General features: G+C 47.2%; 1 protein-coding gene across 2 annotated transcripts in view; it reads left to right on the plus strand.

The window, feature by feature from the left end:
- The first annotated feature begins 617 nt into the window (after positions 1 to 617).
- KIAA0930 (KIAA0930 ortholog) overlaps positions 618 to 18,341 on the plus strand; it is a 67,870-nt gene continuing 50,146 nt past the window's right edge. For both annotated transcript variants that reach the window (XM_068170662.1, XM_068170669.1), the window contains exon 1: positions 618 to 1,056. In XM_068170662.1, coding sequence (XP_068026763.1) covers positions 912 to 1,056 — 145 coding nt within the window. In that variant the 5' untranslated portion in view covers positions 618 to 911. The remainder of the gene's footprint in view (positions 1,057 to 18,341) is intronic.

Here is an 18,341-nt window from a genome sequence, read left to right on the forward strand (position 1 = left end):
AGCTCCCTCAGCCTCTCCTCACAGGGCTGTATTCCAAGCCCCTCACCAACTTTGTTGCCCTTCTCTGGACACACTCCAGCAAGTCAACCTCCTTCCTAAACTGAGGGAAGCCACAGCTCAAATACTGGTTTCAGTCTTGGGCTCTCACTACAAGAAGACCAGTGTAGTGAGACACTGGAATAAGTTGCTGAGAGAAATTGTGGACTCCTCATCCCTGGAGGTGTTTAAGACCAGGCTAGGTGAGGCTTTGAGCAACCCGGTCTAGTGGATGGTGTCTCTGCCCATGGTAGGGAGTCCATAACTCGATAATCTTTAAGATCCCTTCCAAGTCAAGCCATAGATTCTATGGTTTAGTGGGCATGGTCGTGCTGGGTTGACGGTTGGATTTGATGGCGTAACGGATTTGAGGGCGCAATGTCTCTGAGGTCCCATGACGAGCTCGGTTCTCCCTCTAGGAAAAGCTACTTTTCCCTAGCGGGGCGTTGGAGAAGCGATGGCCGCGGGTATCCCGCTGAGGGACGGCAGAGCAAGCGCCGCGGGAGCAGCCCCGCCAGCTCCCGGCCCGGCCCCAGAGGGCGGAGCGGGGGCTGGGCCAGAAGCCGGCGGGGCCGCCCCCGCGGCTGCTGTAGCAGGAAGCGGCCGAGCACGGTTGAGTAGCGCTTATGGAACGGATCGCGGCGTCCCGGGGGGCTACCGGCAGCGCCCGGGAAACTTTCTGAGGGAGAGCCAGGGAGGGTCGTGCCCTTCGCCAAGCCGGAGGAAGCCGGACCCGGAAGGTTTCCTGCGGTTGCTGCCGGGCGGCCCCCGGGAGAGCCGCGGTGGGCGGCGGGGGCGGCAGCAGCAGCAGCGCCGGGTGCCGCGGCCGCCTCCGCGGGGCGGCCTGACATGAGATCATCGCCGGCAGCGGCAGCATGGCCTCTGCCAGGAGCGGTGGCCGCGCCGGGCCGAGGGACGAGGAGGCCAACGGCGACCTGGACCGCTCCCTGCAGCAGATGCTGCGGGCGATAGCGGAGGAGAGGAGCCGCGCCGGCCTCCGCCAGGAGATCAGCGGCCTCGGTGAGTCGGCGGCCGGGGCCTCTCCGCCAGCCTGAGCTGGGCGGGGTGTGGGGGGCAGGAACGGGCGGCCGAGCGCTGCCTCCCCCTCCCCACCCGGGCCGGGCGGCCCCCGGCGGGAGCGGGTGTCCTGGACGACTGCGAGCCGGGCCGGTCTCTTGGTTCTCCGAGTGCAGCCCGTGGTGGTGGCCTGGAAACCTGTTGTGTGATGCCGGGCGGTGCTGTTGTCGTGGGGATGGGCCCTTTTTCCTTCCCAAGTCCCCAGGAGCTGGAGGGAGCAGCTGTCTGCTTCATTGTCTGAAATGCCCTTGGAGGAAAATGCTCAGAAGACACTACGCAAATCAGACCCTTGCGGGGTTTTTAAAGTCTAAACCACGTATTAGGTGTTTCGGAATACAAACAGAACACATTTCTTAGCTACTCTGGGCAGTACGTGCGATTGTATGGCTCTCAAATGATCTCGGTAGTCTTTTTTTCCTCTTCTGAGTCAGAAACCTCCCTTCTCTGAGTAAATGACTTCACGCTGCTTGCTATGGTCTAATAAGCACATAAGGTTGTGGTCCTTGGTCATCACTTAATGTTTTTAATATTTAGCTTTCTGTCTGCTTGTTTACATGACACATCCCTAAGCTTTTGGCATAGCCTATGCATTGCAAAACAGAAGTTTGAAGTTGAAATTCAGTTGACTTTAGGCAACAGCAGGGTACAACAGCTCCCTTAACCCAAGTCCTTTTTCATCAGGAAGCTCTTCTGGTTAAGCTAATGAATGGAAAGAATGACTTTTAATTTGCAACAGTAGAGATCATAACGTGAGCTTTTGATGTGAGGAATGATTTCTCCTTTATTCAAAACTTTTTTTGTATTCTGGCATGAACCTGTGCACTAAGTTGATGGATGCCCAGAAGTCCTTGCAGGATTAGGGCTCTAAACTATGAACACTGATGTGCAATACTTCTCTTGTTCCTTGTGTGGCCTTTATTAATGGCTCTTCCTTATTCATAAGGTTCCTAAAGTCTCCTGTTAAGAGGCTTATAAAACTCAGAGTGCATTTTGATTTGAATTTTACTGGCTTTGTGATGTGGATTGGCATGGGGAAACCTCCCTGGTTCTCTGTCTGACCTTTATACATCAGTTTGCCTGCCAGTGCTTGCTGTAGTCTTTCCCCCCCCAGTTTATTTTTACTCTCTCTCCCTTTATTTATTTTTACCTTTTATATAAGGAAAGTTTGTGCAAACAAAGAGAAATGAGTCTTTCTGCTTCCTGTATGCCTGTTTATTCTTCCAATGGGATTGGATCTCAGTGTTTTACTGTAATGTAAACAAAATTACAGTGACAAAAAGAAAGAAGTGTTGTGGCAAAGAAACTAAACAAACCAGGATAAGAACCTCCACAAAAGCTAAATGCCTATGGGAGTGCATCCATTGAAAAGCTGTTGTCAGTGCATGTTTGACCTTACTGTGTTTGGATGAAAATGAAGAGTTGCAGGAATAGAAATGTAACAATAGAAACAGGGAACGGGAAAAACTCTGGTCACTGAGGGGAACATAGCAATGCTTCCTTTCCACTTGTGTTTCAGCACATATCCACATCAGCTCATCATGGTAGTAGGACAGCATTGCCCCTCTCTTCCACCACATGAAGACTTGAAAGGAAAACCTCAGAAGGACTGCTTAGCTTGTTGCACAGAGGGGCTGTTGCACAAAGGGGTTGTGGAGCTGTGTCTGTCTATACCTGTGTGGAAATGGGTTATATGTCACCACAGGAGTGCCTTGTATCTTCAGTTTCTCCATCTGGAGAAGAGAGCTGAACATCAGACTAGATGACCTTTGGAGGTTGCTTCTGGCCTGGACCATTCCGTGATTCTATGATTGAACTGTGGTTTGCCAAGCATTTCCCCCAGGTGCTGTGTTTTGCAGTTGGAAAAGTACCATAGATTTCTGTGTCCTGGGCAGCTGTGTGCATGATGGACCTTCAGCTGCAGTGGTTGTGGAGCAGCGTGGCTGTCTGTCTGCAGAGAGTTCTGTTCTGTGGTGGCTGTTTCTGAGCACTGTCGCTGCTGGTGCTCCCCTTGCTAATCCCCAACCATTGCAGAGTCACAAAGTGGGACCCCTCTCAGGATTTGAGGTTAGTAACTCAGGTTGTCATAGGGACTTTTAATTGTCACAGCATTTGCTGAGCTTTGAAAATTGATAAATATTGTTAAAGTTTGGGAGGAACATACTAGGAAGCTTCCTTAATGCCTGGGAGACAGACTCTGTGCTGTAAGTCTACTTTCAGATATTCAGGGGTTTTCCATTCATTGTGTGTTGAATGTTACCTGACGTGGAACATTGTTCTTCTCCGTGAATGAGTGCTCCTTTTCCCTGTGCTGTGATTTATTACTGGGGAGCTCTCTTAATAAAAAAAACCAACCCACAACATTGAGCTTTTGGAGTGGTGCTTAATAGAAATTGTACATGAACCAGAAGGTTGTCAGCTGTAATCCTACCCTTCAGATTTGTACATGTCTGGACTTCACTAGCAGATGCAATGCAGTTGAAAGAGGCTGGGCTGTTCCAGGGTGTGTTGGACACTGGCAGCACAGCAAATGTAAAGGCTTTTCCTTGAGTGCAGTACTGATGAAAGTAATCCCAGTCTTGTATGGGTTCAGGTGGCTAACGCAGAGGTTTCATCTGCTCTTTGCTCAAAACAGTCAGTAGGTTCAGTAGATTCATTATTCCTAAGGCTGGAAGAGACCTCAAAGATCATCAAGTCCAACCTGTCACCACAGACCTCATGACTAGAGGAGGGAGGACACTGCTGCCCACTGCAGGCTTGAACTCACGACCTGCCCGTTAAGGGTCTCATGTACTACCAACTCAGCCACTTGAGGTTAACTGAGCCGTTTGAGTCCCAGTGATCCAGCCTGTGGCACATCCCCTGTTGGGCATCAGGACAAGCATATGGCCACAGCTGGTGTTATATTAGCAGCATTCTTTCTTGTAAGGGCCAGTTGTTCTTAGCTGTGGCGGTAGAGTAAACCTGTGAGGTTTTTCTGAGTTCTCTTGAAATCAAGCTGGCAAAGACTTTGATCATGTCAAATTCTAGGTTTTCACTGACTGGTGGTAACCCCTCAACAGTAAAATGGGACTTCCTGGGTCTCTCCCTTTATGTGTTTCCTTTAAATGATCTCCCATTCCCCAGCCTAAGGAGAAAATAGCTTCTTTCTTTCCTCCCCCCCCGTTTTTTCCCCCCTTTTTTTTTTTGCTGACACTGGCTTTTGGTGAGGAGGAAGTGCTTGGTGAGGAAGGAAGCTGTCACACAAGTATTTGGACAGGTATTGTCCAAGAATGTAAATCCCCTTGCATGGGATTTTTTGTATTGTCCTGTTTGTGCAATGTAGAAAATGGAGCAAACCTGAGATTGTGCTTCAGAATAATGACTCATGAGTGACTCCTGGCCAAGCTGCTCAGAGGGAAGGGTGATGTCTTGGCTGGATGTTAGTGTCATACAGTAGTGCAGACTATTGCACTAGTGTCCTACACACAGTTCACTCTGAAATGCTGTTTGTGAGAGTATTTCACTGGCAAAATAATTCTTTCTCTGGGGGAATGACAGTCTTGCTGTATGTCTCCTTTGCCAGGCTGTCCATAGGGCTCTGGAGTTTCCTTTTGGGCCAGAACCCTCAGCTGGGAGGATGTTATTTTTGGTTGTACCTGAAACAACTGTGTTATTTTGTCAGATGCTTAATTTCCCTGCGTCCTTCAGTCCTCCAGTAGCAAACTTCTGTGCCTTTAGGGTAGCGGAGTGTGCTTGGATGGAGGTGTGACTTTGTGCATACTGGAATTTATAAAGATAGGCGATTTGAATAATGCCTTGAACCATGGCCTGATTGGTCATGGGAATGTGTAGCCAGGCAAAAGGAGGAGGAATTGTAAGGGACATGAGAAACAGGTGGCTGCCTTGTGGGCTGCAGGAAACTGGGAATAAATAAGCAGCTGAAAACTGCTGTCACCAGGCAGTAAAGGTCTGTGCTGGTGGTGGTCACAGGTGCCGGTGGAGAGGGCAGACCCTGCAGAAGGCCTGATACTACTAATGAAATGCTTCTTCCATTTGGATTCCTGGTAGTAGGGGAAGTGTTCTCATGTTTGAGTGCTGATGAGAGGAGGGTGAACTTGGCATGGGGACAGCAGCAGAAGGAATGCTCATCTTCAAAGTCTTAGGATTGCTTGGACTTGTTTGTGTAGCAGTGCACCTCAGGGCTTGTCATGTGAGTAAAGTCAGTGGGGTGATTATCATGATGAGTAAGTCCTGGAAATAAACAGATCTCTAGCCTTCCTGAGAGGAGGAAAGGCGACCTGGCATGCAGTAGCTGCTCATGCATGTGAGTACTGTGAAAATACAATGGAAACATGAAGACTCAAGTGGGGAAATGTGGGTAGGAGGATGAAGACTGGTGGAAGGAATTTTTGGAAAGCAAAAGAGGTTAAAATGAAGAATTAAAAAGACAAATGAATAATTTGGGTTTGAAAGTATTCAATTCAGGCCTTAACTCTGTCGTAGTGTGATAACTTGGAAGTCCAACCTGTCACCACAGACCTCATGACTAGACCATGGCACCAAGTGCCACATCCAATCCCCTCTTGAACACCTCCAGGGATGGTGAATCCACCACCTCCCCAGGCAGCCCATTCTAATGATGAATGACTCTCTCAGTGAAGAACTTTCTCCTCACCTCCAGCCTAAACTTTCCCTGGTGCAGCTTGAGACTGTGTCCTCTTGTTCTGGTGCTGGTTGCCTGGGAGAAGAGACCAACCCCTTCCTTTCAGGTAGTTGTAGAGAGCATGAGGTCACCCCTGAGCCTCCTCTTCTCCAGGCTGAACAACCCCAGCTCCCCCAGCCTCTCCTCACAGGGCTGTGCTCCAGACCTCTCCCCAGCCTTGTTGCCCTTCCCTTGACATGTTCAAGTGTTTCGATGTTCTTCTTAAACTGAGGGGCCCAGAACTGGATGCAATATTGAAGGTATGACCTAACCAGTGCTGAGTACAGGGCACAATGACTTCCCTGCTCCGGCTGGCCACATTATTCCTAATGCAGGCCAGGATGCCATTGGCCTTCTTGGCCACCTGGGCACACTGCTGGCTCATGTTTAGGCAGCTGTTGATCAGCACCCCCAGGTCCCTCTCTTTGGCAGCTCCCCAGCCACTCTGACCCCAGCCTGTAGCTCTGCATGGGGTTGCTGTGGCCAAAGTGCAGCACTTGGACTTGTTAAATGCCATCCCATTGGATGGCATCCCATCTGTCCAGTTGGTTGAGGTCCCTCTGCCGAGCTTTTCTACCCTCTAACTGACCAACATCTCCTCCTAACCTGGTGTCATCTGCAAATTTGCTGGTGACTGACTCAATCCCCTCATCCAGATCATCAGTGAAGATGTTAAACATATTTTTTTCATTCATAGCTCCTCCTGGAATTAGCTCAATCAACACATTTAGACGGATTTAATTGGAGTTTAAGGCAATGGTTTTTATTATTTGTAGCTTAGTGTTTGTGCAAGCTCTTTTGTCTTATTTATGAAGTGTTTTTCAACTAGTAAATATGCAGTGTTCAATAAAAAATAGGTAGTCAAATACTGAGGAGGGAAAAAAAGAAGATACTGATGCAAGTATCTTACAAGTAAAATAACAATTAGAGTCTCTAGAGTAGCTTCCTAATCAGTAAAAGGACAAAAAGATCCCCACAGTATTCCACTCAGGACTAATCTGTGTTTCTTTTCAGGAAAAGTTCTAGAAAGTAGAAGTGCAAAGCAAGAGCAGGCAAGAGCAGGCCAGTTCATTTAAATTGGAGTTAGTCACTGCCATTTAACCAGCACACCTGGGGCGCTCAACCTCAGCTTCGTGTTTGAGAGAGATGAGCGAGAAGCAAAGAAATCCTGGTGTGACAATGGGTGGTGTGTGCTCTGCGACGGCGGGGTTGGTTAGTTGTTTGTCTAGTGTGCTTTTGCAGAGGTTGAAGACAAAGGTGATTGTAAAGTTATTGTTGGATTTATGGTAGTGGGGGGTTGTGGTTGTTGCTTTGGGGGTTTGTTGTGGTTTTCTTTCTTTCCTCTTTTTACCTTTCCTTTTTTCTTTTTTTTTTTTTCTTCCCTTTTCTTTCTTGCCTTTTCTCTTTTTTTTTCTCTTTCCTCTTTTTTCTCTTTCCTTTTTTTTCTCTTTCCTTTTTTTTCTCTTTCCTTTTTTTCTCTTTCCTTTTTTTCTCTTTCCTTTTTTTCTCTTTCCTTTTTTTCTCTTTCCTTTTTTTTCTCTTTCCTTTTTTTTCTCTTTCCTTTTTTTTCTCTTTCCTTTTTTTTCTTTCCTTTTTTTTCCTCTGTTTCCTTTTTTTTCCTCTGTTTCCTTTTTTTCCTTTCCTTTTTTTTTCTTTTTTCTTTCCTTTTTGTTCTTTCCTCTTCTTTCCCTTTTTTTGTTCTTTCCCTTTTTTTGTTCTTTCCCTTTTTTTGTTCTTTCCCTTTTTTTGTTCTTTCCCTTTTTTTGTTCTTTCCCTTTTTTTGTTCTTTCCCTTTTTTTGTTCTTTCCCTTTTTTTGTTCTTTCCCTTTTTTTGTTCTTTCCCTTTTTTTGTTCTTTCCCTTTTTTTGCTCTTTCCCTTTCTTTTTGCTCTTTCCCTTTCTTTTTGCTCTTTCCCTTTCTTTTTGCTCTTTCCCTTTCTTTTTGCTCTTTCCCTTTCTTTTTGCTCTTTCCCTTTTTTTTTGCTCTTTCCCATTTTTTTTTGCTCTTTCCTTTTTTTGTTTTCTTTTTTTTTTTTTTTTTTTCCTTTTGCCTGGCATAGAAAACTGTCTGAGAGAAATTTCTGAAATCAAGCATGCACATAGATGTTTGATGTGTAGTTGTGTGTTTGGATAGAGTGGTATAGGAGAAACCACAGCTGAAGTAAATTCTGAGAGCCAGTGGGTTTGGCCATGGGATGAGAACATGCTTCTGCTTGTCCAGCAGCCCTGTGTGCAGGACTGATGGAGTAAGGTATGTGCTTGTCAGGTCCTGCAAAGGATCTATCTTGATTCCTATCCCAGCAGGGCCCAGGGACAAGGAGCAAGGCTGGCCATGCTGTGGAAGACAGGGTGGAAGATAGGAGCTTGTGGTGGTGGGCTGGGACACTTCCTGTGAAGAGTACTGTTTGTACTCCAAAGGACATCAGGCAAGTCTGAGGGAGGGTAATTTTGGATTCTTATAGCAGGGCTGGAGCAGGTAATTTTAAAGCCAGGATGCATTGCCAATTTTTAAGGTATGTCTCTTGCTGCAATGCATCAGTAAGAACAAAGCAGTTGAAGGTAGCTGCTGGGAAATTTGCTTTCTGACAGGGCTGTGCTAGGTGGCAGCTTTTTGTTGATGAGGTTTCTTCCTGTTGGTGTCACAGGGCACAAGAGAGGCTGTGGATTTGCTGTGGTGTGTTTCTGTGCTGTGATGGTGGGGTCTGAGACAGGGACAGATAGGAATCTGGCAGTGGGATGCCTTGTGCTGTTGAGATTAGGATTGTGTAGCATTATAGAAAGAGGCAAATTAAGACTGAAGAGAAAATAACAAGCCTCAGAAGGAGCATTGAGGTCTTGTGCTGTAGGATCCCATCCTGGTGCTTGTGCAATCAAGCATGGGGTATTTAAGAATATCTGTGTAAGCTCAAGTGTGGAGAATAGCAGTCTGGGGTAAACTGCAGGGCTGCAGCCCTCCAGAGTGTTGGGGGTTTGTGTGTGTCTTATATGGTGGTTTATTTAAAATGCCATTTTTGTTGCTTATTAGAACCTTGCTCATGCTGTTGTCACTAATGGCCTGTCAGGCTTTCCATTACACACCAGTGTGCCAGGGGATTCTTAATTTGACAGAAGATTAGCTTCTGTCAGGAGCTTGACAGACAGCATCCCAGCTCAGTCATCCAGTGGGGGTTGGGTTGGTGGTGGTGGTTGTGGTGAGTGGGGAGTGGAGGGGCATGGGCTGGGGTGGTTGGGTTGGTTTGTGTTGTGGGGTGGGTTTATTGGTAAATTTACTCTTTCTTTTTTTTTTAGCAGTTGGGTTATTAGTTTATTCTGTCTTTTTAATGGAGATGAAGCATTATGAGCTTTTTCATGTCATGCCCAAATGGTACCTCTTCATATCATAAGAATCAGAGTGGAGATGCTGAAGTAAGGAAACCCCCAAACCAAACCCAAACAAATAAGAAGCTCTCCCACACAATACCTGTCAGAACATAGGAGCCCCAACTAGATGAGCAGTTTAGCTTTTAAAACAAGGCATGCTGCTGTTAAGTTTTGGATGCTTGCAGCAGTTGCTGGATACCCAGATTTCTGTGTTTTGCAGTTAGTGCCTCAGGAAGCCTGACAAAGGGAACAGTCTCCTATGTGTTAAATACTGCAGTGCTAGTTGATATGTTAACTGGTTGGTTGTTCTAGTAGTCTATTCTCTATACCTTTCACAGGGTACTAGTGCAAATCCATTTTGAATCATGAAATCATTGAAGTCATTGAGGTGGAAGGGACCTCTAGAGGTCGTCTAGTCCAAGCCCCCTGCAGTGAGGAGGGACTTCGCTAACCAGATGTATTTGGTTTGGCTAAGGTGGAGTTAGTTCTCCCCGTAGCATCTTTTGTAGTGGTAGCTGGAAGGGTGTTGCTAACACAGCAGTGTTTAGGCTACTGCTGAGCAGTGCCTGCACAGCACCAAGGCTGTGCTTTTACAACATTCCCTCTCCTGACAGTAGGCTGAGGGGTGGGCAAGATCTTGGGAGGGGGCACGGCCAGGCCAGCTGACCCAAAGTGGACATAGGGATATTCCACACCATATGACATCAGCTCAGACATAAAAGCTAGGTGAAAGAAGGACGTGTGGGGGCATTTGTTCATGGTGTTTTTCCTCTGGAGCAGCTGCTGTGTGTATTGAAGCCCTTCTTCCCATGGAACAGCTGGTCATGGTCTGCTGATGGGAAGCAGAGAACAATATTTGTGTTTGCTCTTGCCTCCGTGTGTGGCCTTTGCTTTTGCTTCATTAAACTGCTCTTATCTTGACCTATGAGCCCCTTGTTACCTTTCCTGTCTCTCTTGTCCCATCTGAGAAGGGGAGTAATAGAGTGGCTTTGGTGGGCATCTGGCCCCAAGCAAGGGCCACACTAGATCAGGAGATCAGGTTGCTTAGAGCCCCTTGAAGCCTGACCTTGAACGTCTCCAGCAGTGGGGAGCCCACCACTTCCCAGGGCAACGTGTCCCAGTGTTCCACCACACCTGTGGGAAATAACTTCTTCCTAATGTCCAATCTAACTCTACCCTTCTCCAGTTTAAAACTGTTGTGTCTTGTCTTACTGCTATATGCAGTCCCTCCTCATCTTTCTTGTAGGCCTCCTTTCGGGTCTCCCCTGGAGCCTTCTCTTCCCCAGGCTGAACAACCCCAACTCTCTCAGCCTGTCTTCATAGGAGAGGTGTTCCAGCCTGGGTTTGCTTTGGGACTGTGGGATGAATGAGAGGTCTATTTTAGGAATGAAAATACAGCTTACCTTTGCAGTTCTAAGAATTTAACAGTGTGTCTGGTTGTATTCTTTCCAAAGAAATGGAAAGCTTTGTTTCCTGAAGGATGAAGCATGTTGGTCTCCCCTCTCATCTGTGTTCAGGATGCTGATCAATAGAGAAAGATCAGAGGCTGCAAACTCTTCAGGAGTAAAACTCCAGTATGTTTTACATTGTGACTAGTTTTGGGGGAAAAATAACCCCTGCAATTAAATAGTTAGCAATGATTGCTGCAGCTTCTTTTCCTTGAAAGCAGGGTAGCAGCTGACGGACACTGGAAGTATTACTGTGAAGTGTCACAGTATCGCCAAGGTTGGAAGAGACCTCGAGGATCATCGAGTCCAACCTGTCACCACAGACCCCATGACTAGACCATGGCACCAAGTGCCACGTCCAATCCCCTCTTGAACACCTCCAGGGATGGTGACTCCACCACCTCCCTGGGCAGCACATTCCAATGGCTAATGACTCTCGGTGAAGAACTTTCTCCTCACCTTGAGCCTAAACCTCCCCTGGCACAGCTTGAGACTGTGTCCCCTTGTTCTGGTGCTGGTTGCCTGGGAGAAGAGACCAACCCCTTCCTGGCTACAACCACCTTTCAGGTAGCTGTAGAGGGCAATGAGGTCTCCCCTGAGCCTCCAGGCTAAATAATCCCAGCTCCCTCAGCCTCTCCTCACAGGGCTGTGCACAAGGCCTCTCCCCAGCCTTGTTGCCCTTCCCTGCACACTTTCAAGTGTCTCAATGTCCTTCTTAAACTGAGGGGCCCACAACTGGACACAGGACTCAAGGTGCAGCCTAACCAGTACTGAGCACAGGGCACAATGACCTCCCTGCTCCTGCTGGCCACACTATTCCTAATGCAGGCCAGGATGCCATTGGCCTTCTTGGCCACCTGGGCACACTGCTGGCTCATGTTCAGCTGGCTGTCAATCAGCACCCCCAGGTCCCTCTCTGTTTGGCAGCTCTCAGCCACTCTGACCCCAGTGAATAATAAGATGCAGGGAGAAATTCTGTCCAAAATCAGTTCATGGTCTCAGCAGCCCACTGAACAGGGAGGCTACTTCATTTCTGTCAGTATTCAAAACAATGTGAAACAGTCTGTCTGCTGTTCCTTGGGCTTAACAGGATGGCTGTGAGAGAACCAAGGTTGGGTTCTTTTTTTGTATAGGTTGTCTCAAAGAATGTATTGATTACTTGTCTCTGTGTGTGAAATAAAGACCAGTTAGGATAGAGAAACCCCAGACAGAGCATCGTACTGCTGTGGTAGAGCTGTTGTGGTAGCCTGGGCACACTTCAGCAGCACTTGTATTGACTGAAGTTAATCAGATGCAGCAACAGTCCTAAGGGCATTTTTTAACTCCCTCCCCACCCCCCAAATTCTTACTGTTCAAGTCATGAATACTACACCTAAGGTTTTTATGGAGTTGTTTGCAGTCCTGTTTTAGAAACAAGGCTTTAAAGTGAAGTTCCTGTCATTTTGGTCTGGTCTTGCCAGTATTGTAGTACTGAGACTGTGTGCTATGTAGAAGTTGAACCCTGAAATGCTCTTTACCTCCTTCTCTGGGGCTTCCTTCAACATGTTCCATTGAGGGTCTCAGAGTGAAACCCCTTTGAGTGGAATGCAGTGTTTTGCAGGTGGATAGTGTGCTGTGCCATCAAGAGCCATTCCTTTCTGCTCCTGTGGAGTGAGGAAGTGGCTGCTGGTGCTGGCACTTAGGCTGTGTCTGGTGTTTCAAAATATTCCTTGCATTATTTCCTTTCTTACAGCTGGATTGTCTGAAAGCATGTGGCAGGCAGGCAGTAGTCCTTCACGTTAGGAGCAGTTTTGAAGCACTCCAGGGGGTTTCCCCGTACAGGTGTGCTCAGCGTGCAAAGTGTGCTTGAGGCCACCTGAACTGTTCTGCAGTGTCTGGCTTTCCTTGTGGGAAATTGCTTTGTCTTGCTGTGTCTCCCCTTCAGGCAGGCTGTGCTTGCTGAGCTGGGCTGAAGCTGCCCCTGGTCTTGATGCTGCTGCTGGTGTTATGAAAATCTTTATAGCTCAATAGTGACCTAGCTTTTTGTAAGCTACCACGCAGAGGAAAGAGGTCCTGTATTCAATAATTGCCAGAGGCTGCCTCTGTGCCTGGGATTGCAATCTGGGGAAATACTCATTAGGCACTGCAGCTGCTTTATTGATCCATTGGGGCTGCAGCACGTAGGGTCTTCTGTAGGACAACTGGCAGCACTCAGCCTTTGAACATTTGGAGGTGTTTCCCTTGATCAAATGGATGTGCAGTCACAGAATGTTAGGGGTCAGAAGTGACCCCCAGAGATCGAGTCCAACACCCCTGCCATAGCAGGATCACCTGAGGCAGGCTGCACAGGAGTGCATCTTGGTGGGTTTTGAAAGTCTCCAGAGAAGGAGATTCCACAACCTCTCTGGGCAGCCTGTTCCAGTGCTCCATCACCCTCACCATAAAGAAGTATGTCTTTGTGTTGAGGTGGAACCTCCTGGGTTCTAGCTTGTACCCATTGTTCCTTGTCCTATCACTGGACACCACTGCAAAGACACCATCACCTTCATCCTGACACCACCACCTTCATCCTGACACCCACCCAGCAGATATTTATAGATGTTGATAAGATTCCCTCTCAGCCCCAGTTCTCTCAGTCTTTCTTCACAGGAGAGATGTTCAAGTCCTGCAGTCATCCTCTCTATTGGACTCTGTCTCTTTTGAACAGATGTGGTCTCAGCAGGGCAGAGTAGAGGGGGAGGAGAACCTTTCTAGAGCTGCTGGACAGTTTCCTTAATGCACCCCAGGATGCCATTGACCCTTTTGACCACAAGGGCACATTGCTGTTCCATGGAGAACTTGCTGTCCACTAGGACTCCAAGGTTTTTCTCCATGGAGCTGCTTTCCAGGAGGACAGCCCCTAGTCTATACTGGTGCCTGGTGTTAATTCATCCCCAGATGCAGGACTCTGCACTTGTCCTTGTTGAACTTGATGATTATCTCTACCTGGAAGTGACACAGATAGCTTTCCCTCCAATCTCTGCTTGCATATTAACTATCAAGGTTGCATAAAATGTGAGTTGGGAGTTCTTGTACTCTCAGAGTGCTCCACTTGAGCAGCAGGAACTTGAGTAATGGATTCAAATGCCAGTGCAGCCTGGGCTATCTCTGCACTATGAAGAATGTAATTGCCTGGAGATGCTGAAACATCATCAAAGGCAAGGGAAGTGTTTTAAAATGAATTTATGGTATTCTGCTAAAAGCTGTGAAAGGTTTCACTAGATATTTGTTCCTGAGCTTTTCCAGAGAATAATGAGTTCCTGAATGTCTAGCATGTTATACTTTGTTGTGATAAGACTCATCAGTCCATATCAATGGAGGTATTTGGTGTGATTTAAGCAGTCAGCCTTGAGGGGGAGGAGTTCATTGTGTCCTAAGGGTCACTTCTGCTACGTTACTGCCTGATCTTATCTTTTCAGAAACAAAGCAGCAAACTCAGTAGAGATGTTGAGATGCTGGAATGTGTCCAGAGAAGGGCAACAAAGCTGGGGAGGGGTCTGGAGCACAGGCCTGTGAGGAGAGGCTGAGGGAGCTGGGGTTGCTTAGCCTGGAGAAGAGGAGGCTCAGGGGAGACCTTATTGCTCTCCACAAGTACCTGAAGGGAGGTTGTAGCCAGGTGGGGGTTGGTCTCTTCTCCCAGGCAACCAGCACCAGAACAAGAGGACACAGTCTCAAGCTGCACCAAGGGAGGTTTAGGTTGGATGTTAGGAAGAAGTTCTGCACAGAGAGAGTGATTGCCCATTGGGATGTGCTGCCCAGGGAGGTGGTGGAGTCACCATCATTGGAGGTGTTTGGGAGGAGACTTGATAGGGTGCTTGGTGCCATGGGTTAGTTGATTAGATGGTGTTGGATGGTAGGTTGGATATGATGATCTTCCAACCTGGTCTGGTCTGTTCTGCTCTATTCTGCTCTATTCTGCTCTATTCTGCTCTATTCTGCTCTATTCTGCTCTATTCTGCTCTATTCTGCTCTATTCTGCTCTATTCTGCTCTATTCTCTATATAAGCCCAGTGGTTTCCTAAATACTCATGTTCCAGCTTTTTATATACTCCATAGGAATGCTTAACTGCCTTTGCCCCCCCCCTTCCCCCCCTTGCTTTTAATGAGGAGTTTAATTCTGCCTAAATAATGAAGATCTGAGTGGCTGACCCATGTTTTTCATAGCAAGCATGATTTAACTTTAGTCACTCTCTGTCAGGAATTGTTGCTAGGCCATGAGGTCTTGGGTGACAGGTTGGACTTGATGATCTTTGAGGCCTTTTCCAGCTTTACTGATTCTATGTTTTATGTGAGTAATGGGGAATTAATTTCACCCTCTTTGATAGTACAAGCAGAGATTACACCACGCTGGGTTCTTTCATCTGATTTCTCACAATTCATCCTGGGTTGTCTTTCATAAGCAGCTTTTTTCCCTTCCAGTTCAGGACCTTTCAGTAAAGGTGTACCTGAGGTGCTGCAGGGATTTAGGTGCTTCAGAAATGCTGTGTGGCTTTTCCAATGTAAGATCTATGCTTCAGTGCTTTGATTTGAGTCAGAGAATATTCAGGTTTTTATTCTTTACTTCAAAGTCAAGTGGCATCATCAAAAGGTGGTAAACTGTGCGATTAAAATCACAGGGGAGGGTGTTTGTAAGCCCAGTGGTGGGGGGGAAACAGAAAGAAATGCATTGCCTTCTTGTGCTCTTGCTGAGGAATTTTCTAAGTAAGATCTTTCTCTCTCAGCTCATGTGTTCCTTCTTGAGACCTTTCGACTGTCATGAGGCAGAGGGAGGGATTTCTCAGCAAATAAAGGTTGTAACTGTTCCTGGTTTTATAAACTGCATTTTGTAATTGTGTTTAAGTTTGAAGAGAGAGGCTGGTTGAGGGTCATGTGGTAGGTGAGAGGGAGACCTAGAGAGTGAGGGCAGGAGGAACAGAGCAGAAGTGTCAAACTGTGGTCATGTTGCAGACTGGAGGGGAAAAGCTAGAAGGCCTCCTAAATATGAGCAAATAGAACCCATCAGGCAAACTGCAAATCAGTATACCCTGTTTTAGAATAAACCAGGTTGGAAGAGACCTTCAAGGTCATCGTGTCCAACCCATCAACCAATCCAACCCACCTAAACAACTAACCCATGGCACCAAACACCCCATCAAGTCTCCTCCTGAACACCTCCAGTGATGGTGACTCTACCACCTCCCTGGGCAGCCCATTCCAATGGCCAATCACTCTCTCTGTGAAGAACTTCTTCCTAACATCCAATCTAAACCTCCCCTGGTGCAGCCTGAGACTGTGTCCTCTTGTTCTGGTGCTGGTTGCCTGGGAGAAGGGACCAACCTCTGCCTGTCTACAACCTCCCTTCAGGTAGTTGTAGAGAGCAATAAGGTCACCCCTGAGTCTCCTCCTCTCCAGGCTAAGCAACCCCAGCTCCCTCAGTCTTTCCTCATAGGGCTGTGTTCCAAACCCCTCACCAACTTTCATTGCCCTTCTCTGGACACGTTCCAGCAAGTCAACCTCCTTCCTAAACTGAGGGGCCCAGAACTGGACACAGGACTCGAGGTGTGGCCTAACCAGTGCAGTGTACAGGGGCAGAATGACCTCCCTGCTCCTGCTGGCCACACTGTTCCTGATGCAGGCCAGGATGCCATTGGCCCTCTTGGCTGCCTGGTCACACTGCAGGCTCATGTTGAGCCTACCATCAACCAGTACCCCCCAGGTCCCTCTCTGCCTGGCTGCTCTCCAGCCACTCTGACCCCAGCCTGTAGCACTGCATGGGGTTGTTGTGGCCAATGTGCAGCACCTGGCACTTGGATGTGTTCAATCTCCTGCCCTTGGACTCTGCCCATCTGTCCAGCCTGTCGAGGCCTCTCTACCCTCCAGCAGATCAACTCCTGATATGAAGTCTATTATCTCATTCCCTGGGCCACTTCACTGAAGTTTACCCCTGTGCAAGTCCTCCACAGTTCTGCAGGGATTTGTAGCTATTTAAGACTTTTCTTTGTAGGAGAAAGTGGAGTAGTGATGCTGGTTGCAAATGGAAAGGGTTGGCATGCTTTCAGAAGTTAATGGTAAGCTAAACCTCCACTTATGAAACAAAATAGTAGTGTTAGAGTAGCTCCTCTTAATGAGTGCAGTGCTGCTGGCTTTAGTTAGATAGCCATTGATGTTACTGAAAATCCTTTTTTCTCCCCCCCCCCCCCCCTTTCTTTTTCTTTTCTTTTTTCTTTTCCCCCCCCCCCCCCTTTAACCAGTCATGTGTGCTTCCCCAAAGAGCTATTTTTTTTCCCCCTCATTTTCAGTTGTTGTGTTGTGGACTGAATTCAGCTCTGTTGCTTCACTTGGGACTGTTGAGGAGTGCTGCCTTTCCTCACACGTACAGTATGCCTGCATGACAAAAGGGCATCAGTGGTCTCCAGATCTATAGTTTTGCAAGCTACATGCAGTGCATACAGGCCCACCTTGGACTGCTTGCTTAGCCCTTTGGTGGTCTCCCAGTGGAGTGAGAAGCTCTTAGAGAGGAAACATTTTCCCTTCCTTGTATGACTGTGGTTTGTTTAAAGAGAGAAGCCTGCTTTTGCAGTAAGAGGAGGTTTCACTGGGATGTATGTGAGTGGGCAGACAGTTTTATTTTTAGCTAGCCAGCTCTATTTGTTATCTTAAAAGCCTTATGTTAATAATAATGGAAATGCTAAAGGGAGTCTTGCCTAATTAACTCTGAAATACGATGGGACTGGCACAGACATTTGGTTTGTTGGATACATCATTAACTAACACTTTGCTTTAGCTTCAATACTTTAGGAAGGAACCCAAAGCAGATTTTTTAAAGGTCTTGGTGTTTTCAGTGAGTACCTTCTCCTGTGGACTAGTCTTATGTATTCCTGTCACGTTGGACACCCAGTTGAGAGAGATGCAGTGGTCAAACAGTTGTGGGGTTTTGTTGTTGTTGGGTTTGGGGGTTTTTTGTTCTTTTTTTGTTTGGTGTTTTGTTTTTAAGTCTTGGCCACAAGATAGGTGAAAGTGTTGGTTGTCAGCTTCTAAAAGTGGGTGGGTTTGTCATCTAGAAGGCAAGTGAGAAGGATGCCTTCCAGTGTGAAACTGCCAAGTGCTCACTTGGAAAGCTGCTGCCATTGTTTCTCCTTAGAACAAAGAAACTGTATTTGGAAAGTACCAGTGGGTGATAGTAGACTTGTGTGAGAAAGGGCTCTGCTTTCCTGCAGACTGCTGGTGTAATAGTTACACTTTCCTTCTGTGGTGGGTTATGCCATTCTGAAGAGAAACAAAGCAGGGGGGAGGGCTTGCAGGTACTTTGCCCTCCCTGCAGGGCATTTTCCCCCCCTGGAGTCTGTTCCACTCCCCCCTCCCTGCCCAGCTAGGGTATAAAAAGCAGGGCATTGCAGCTATTAGGGTCTCCTTTTGGCTCCTGCCTCTCCTGGATATGAGCTACTGTGGCTGCCCTCCTGCTCCTTTGCCACGTGGTCAAGCCTGATTCTTTTCCCTGCTGCTTCTATGCCCCTTCAGAGAGAGACTGGTTTTGTATTCTTCTTCTTTGTCCCACTCCCATCCATCCTTGTTCCTTGCCCCCTTGTCAGCTTTACCTGTTATTGTTTTATATATATATATACACATATATATATATATATTTTGTTTAAAGAAAACTCTTTACCTCTCTACTCCCAAGGCGACTTCAAATTATTGCTTGGTGGATTTGCTCCTTCCCTTTTTTTTCCCCTCTCTCTCTTGGGA

Source organism: Melanerpes formicivorus, unplaced genomic scaffold (genome assembly GCF_026170545.1).
Source record: "Melanerpes formicivorus ecotype bairdi unplaced genomic scaffold, bMelFor1.0.p_v2 SCAF_3, whole genome shotgun sequence".
Lineage (NCBI taxonomy): Eukaryota > Metazoa > Chordata > Aves > Piciformes > Picidae > Melanerpes > Melanerpes formicivorus.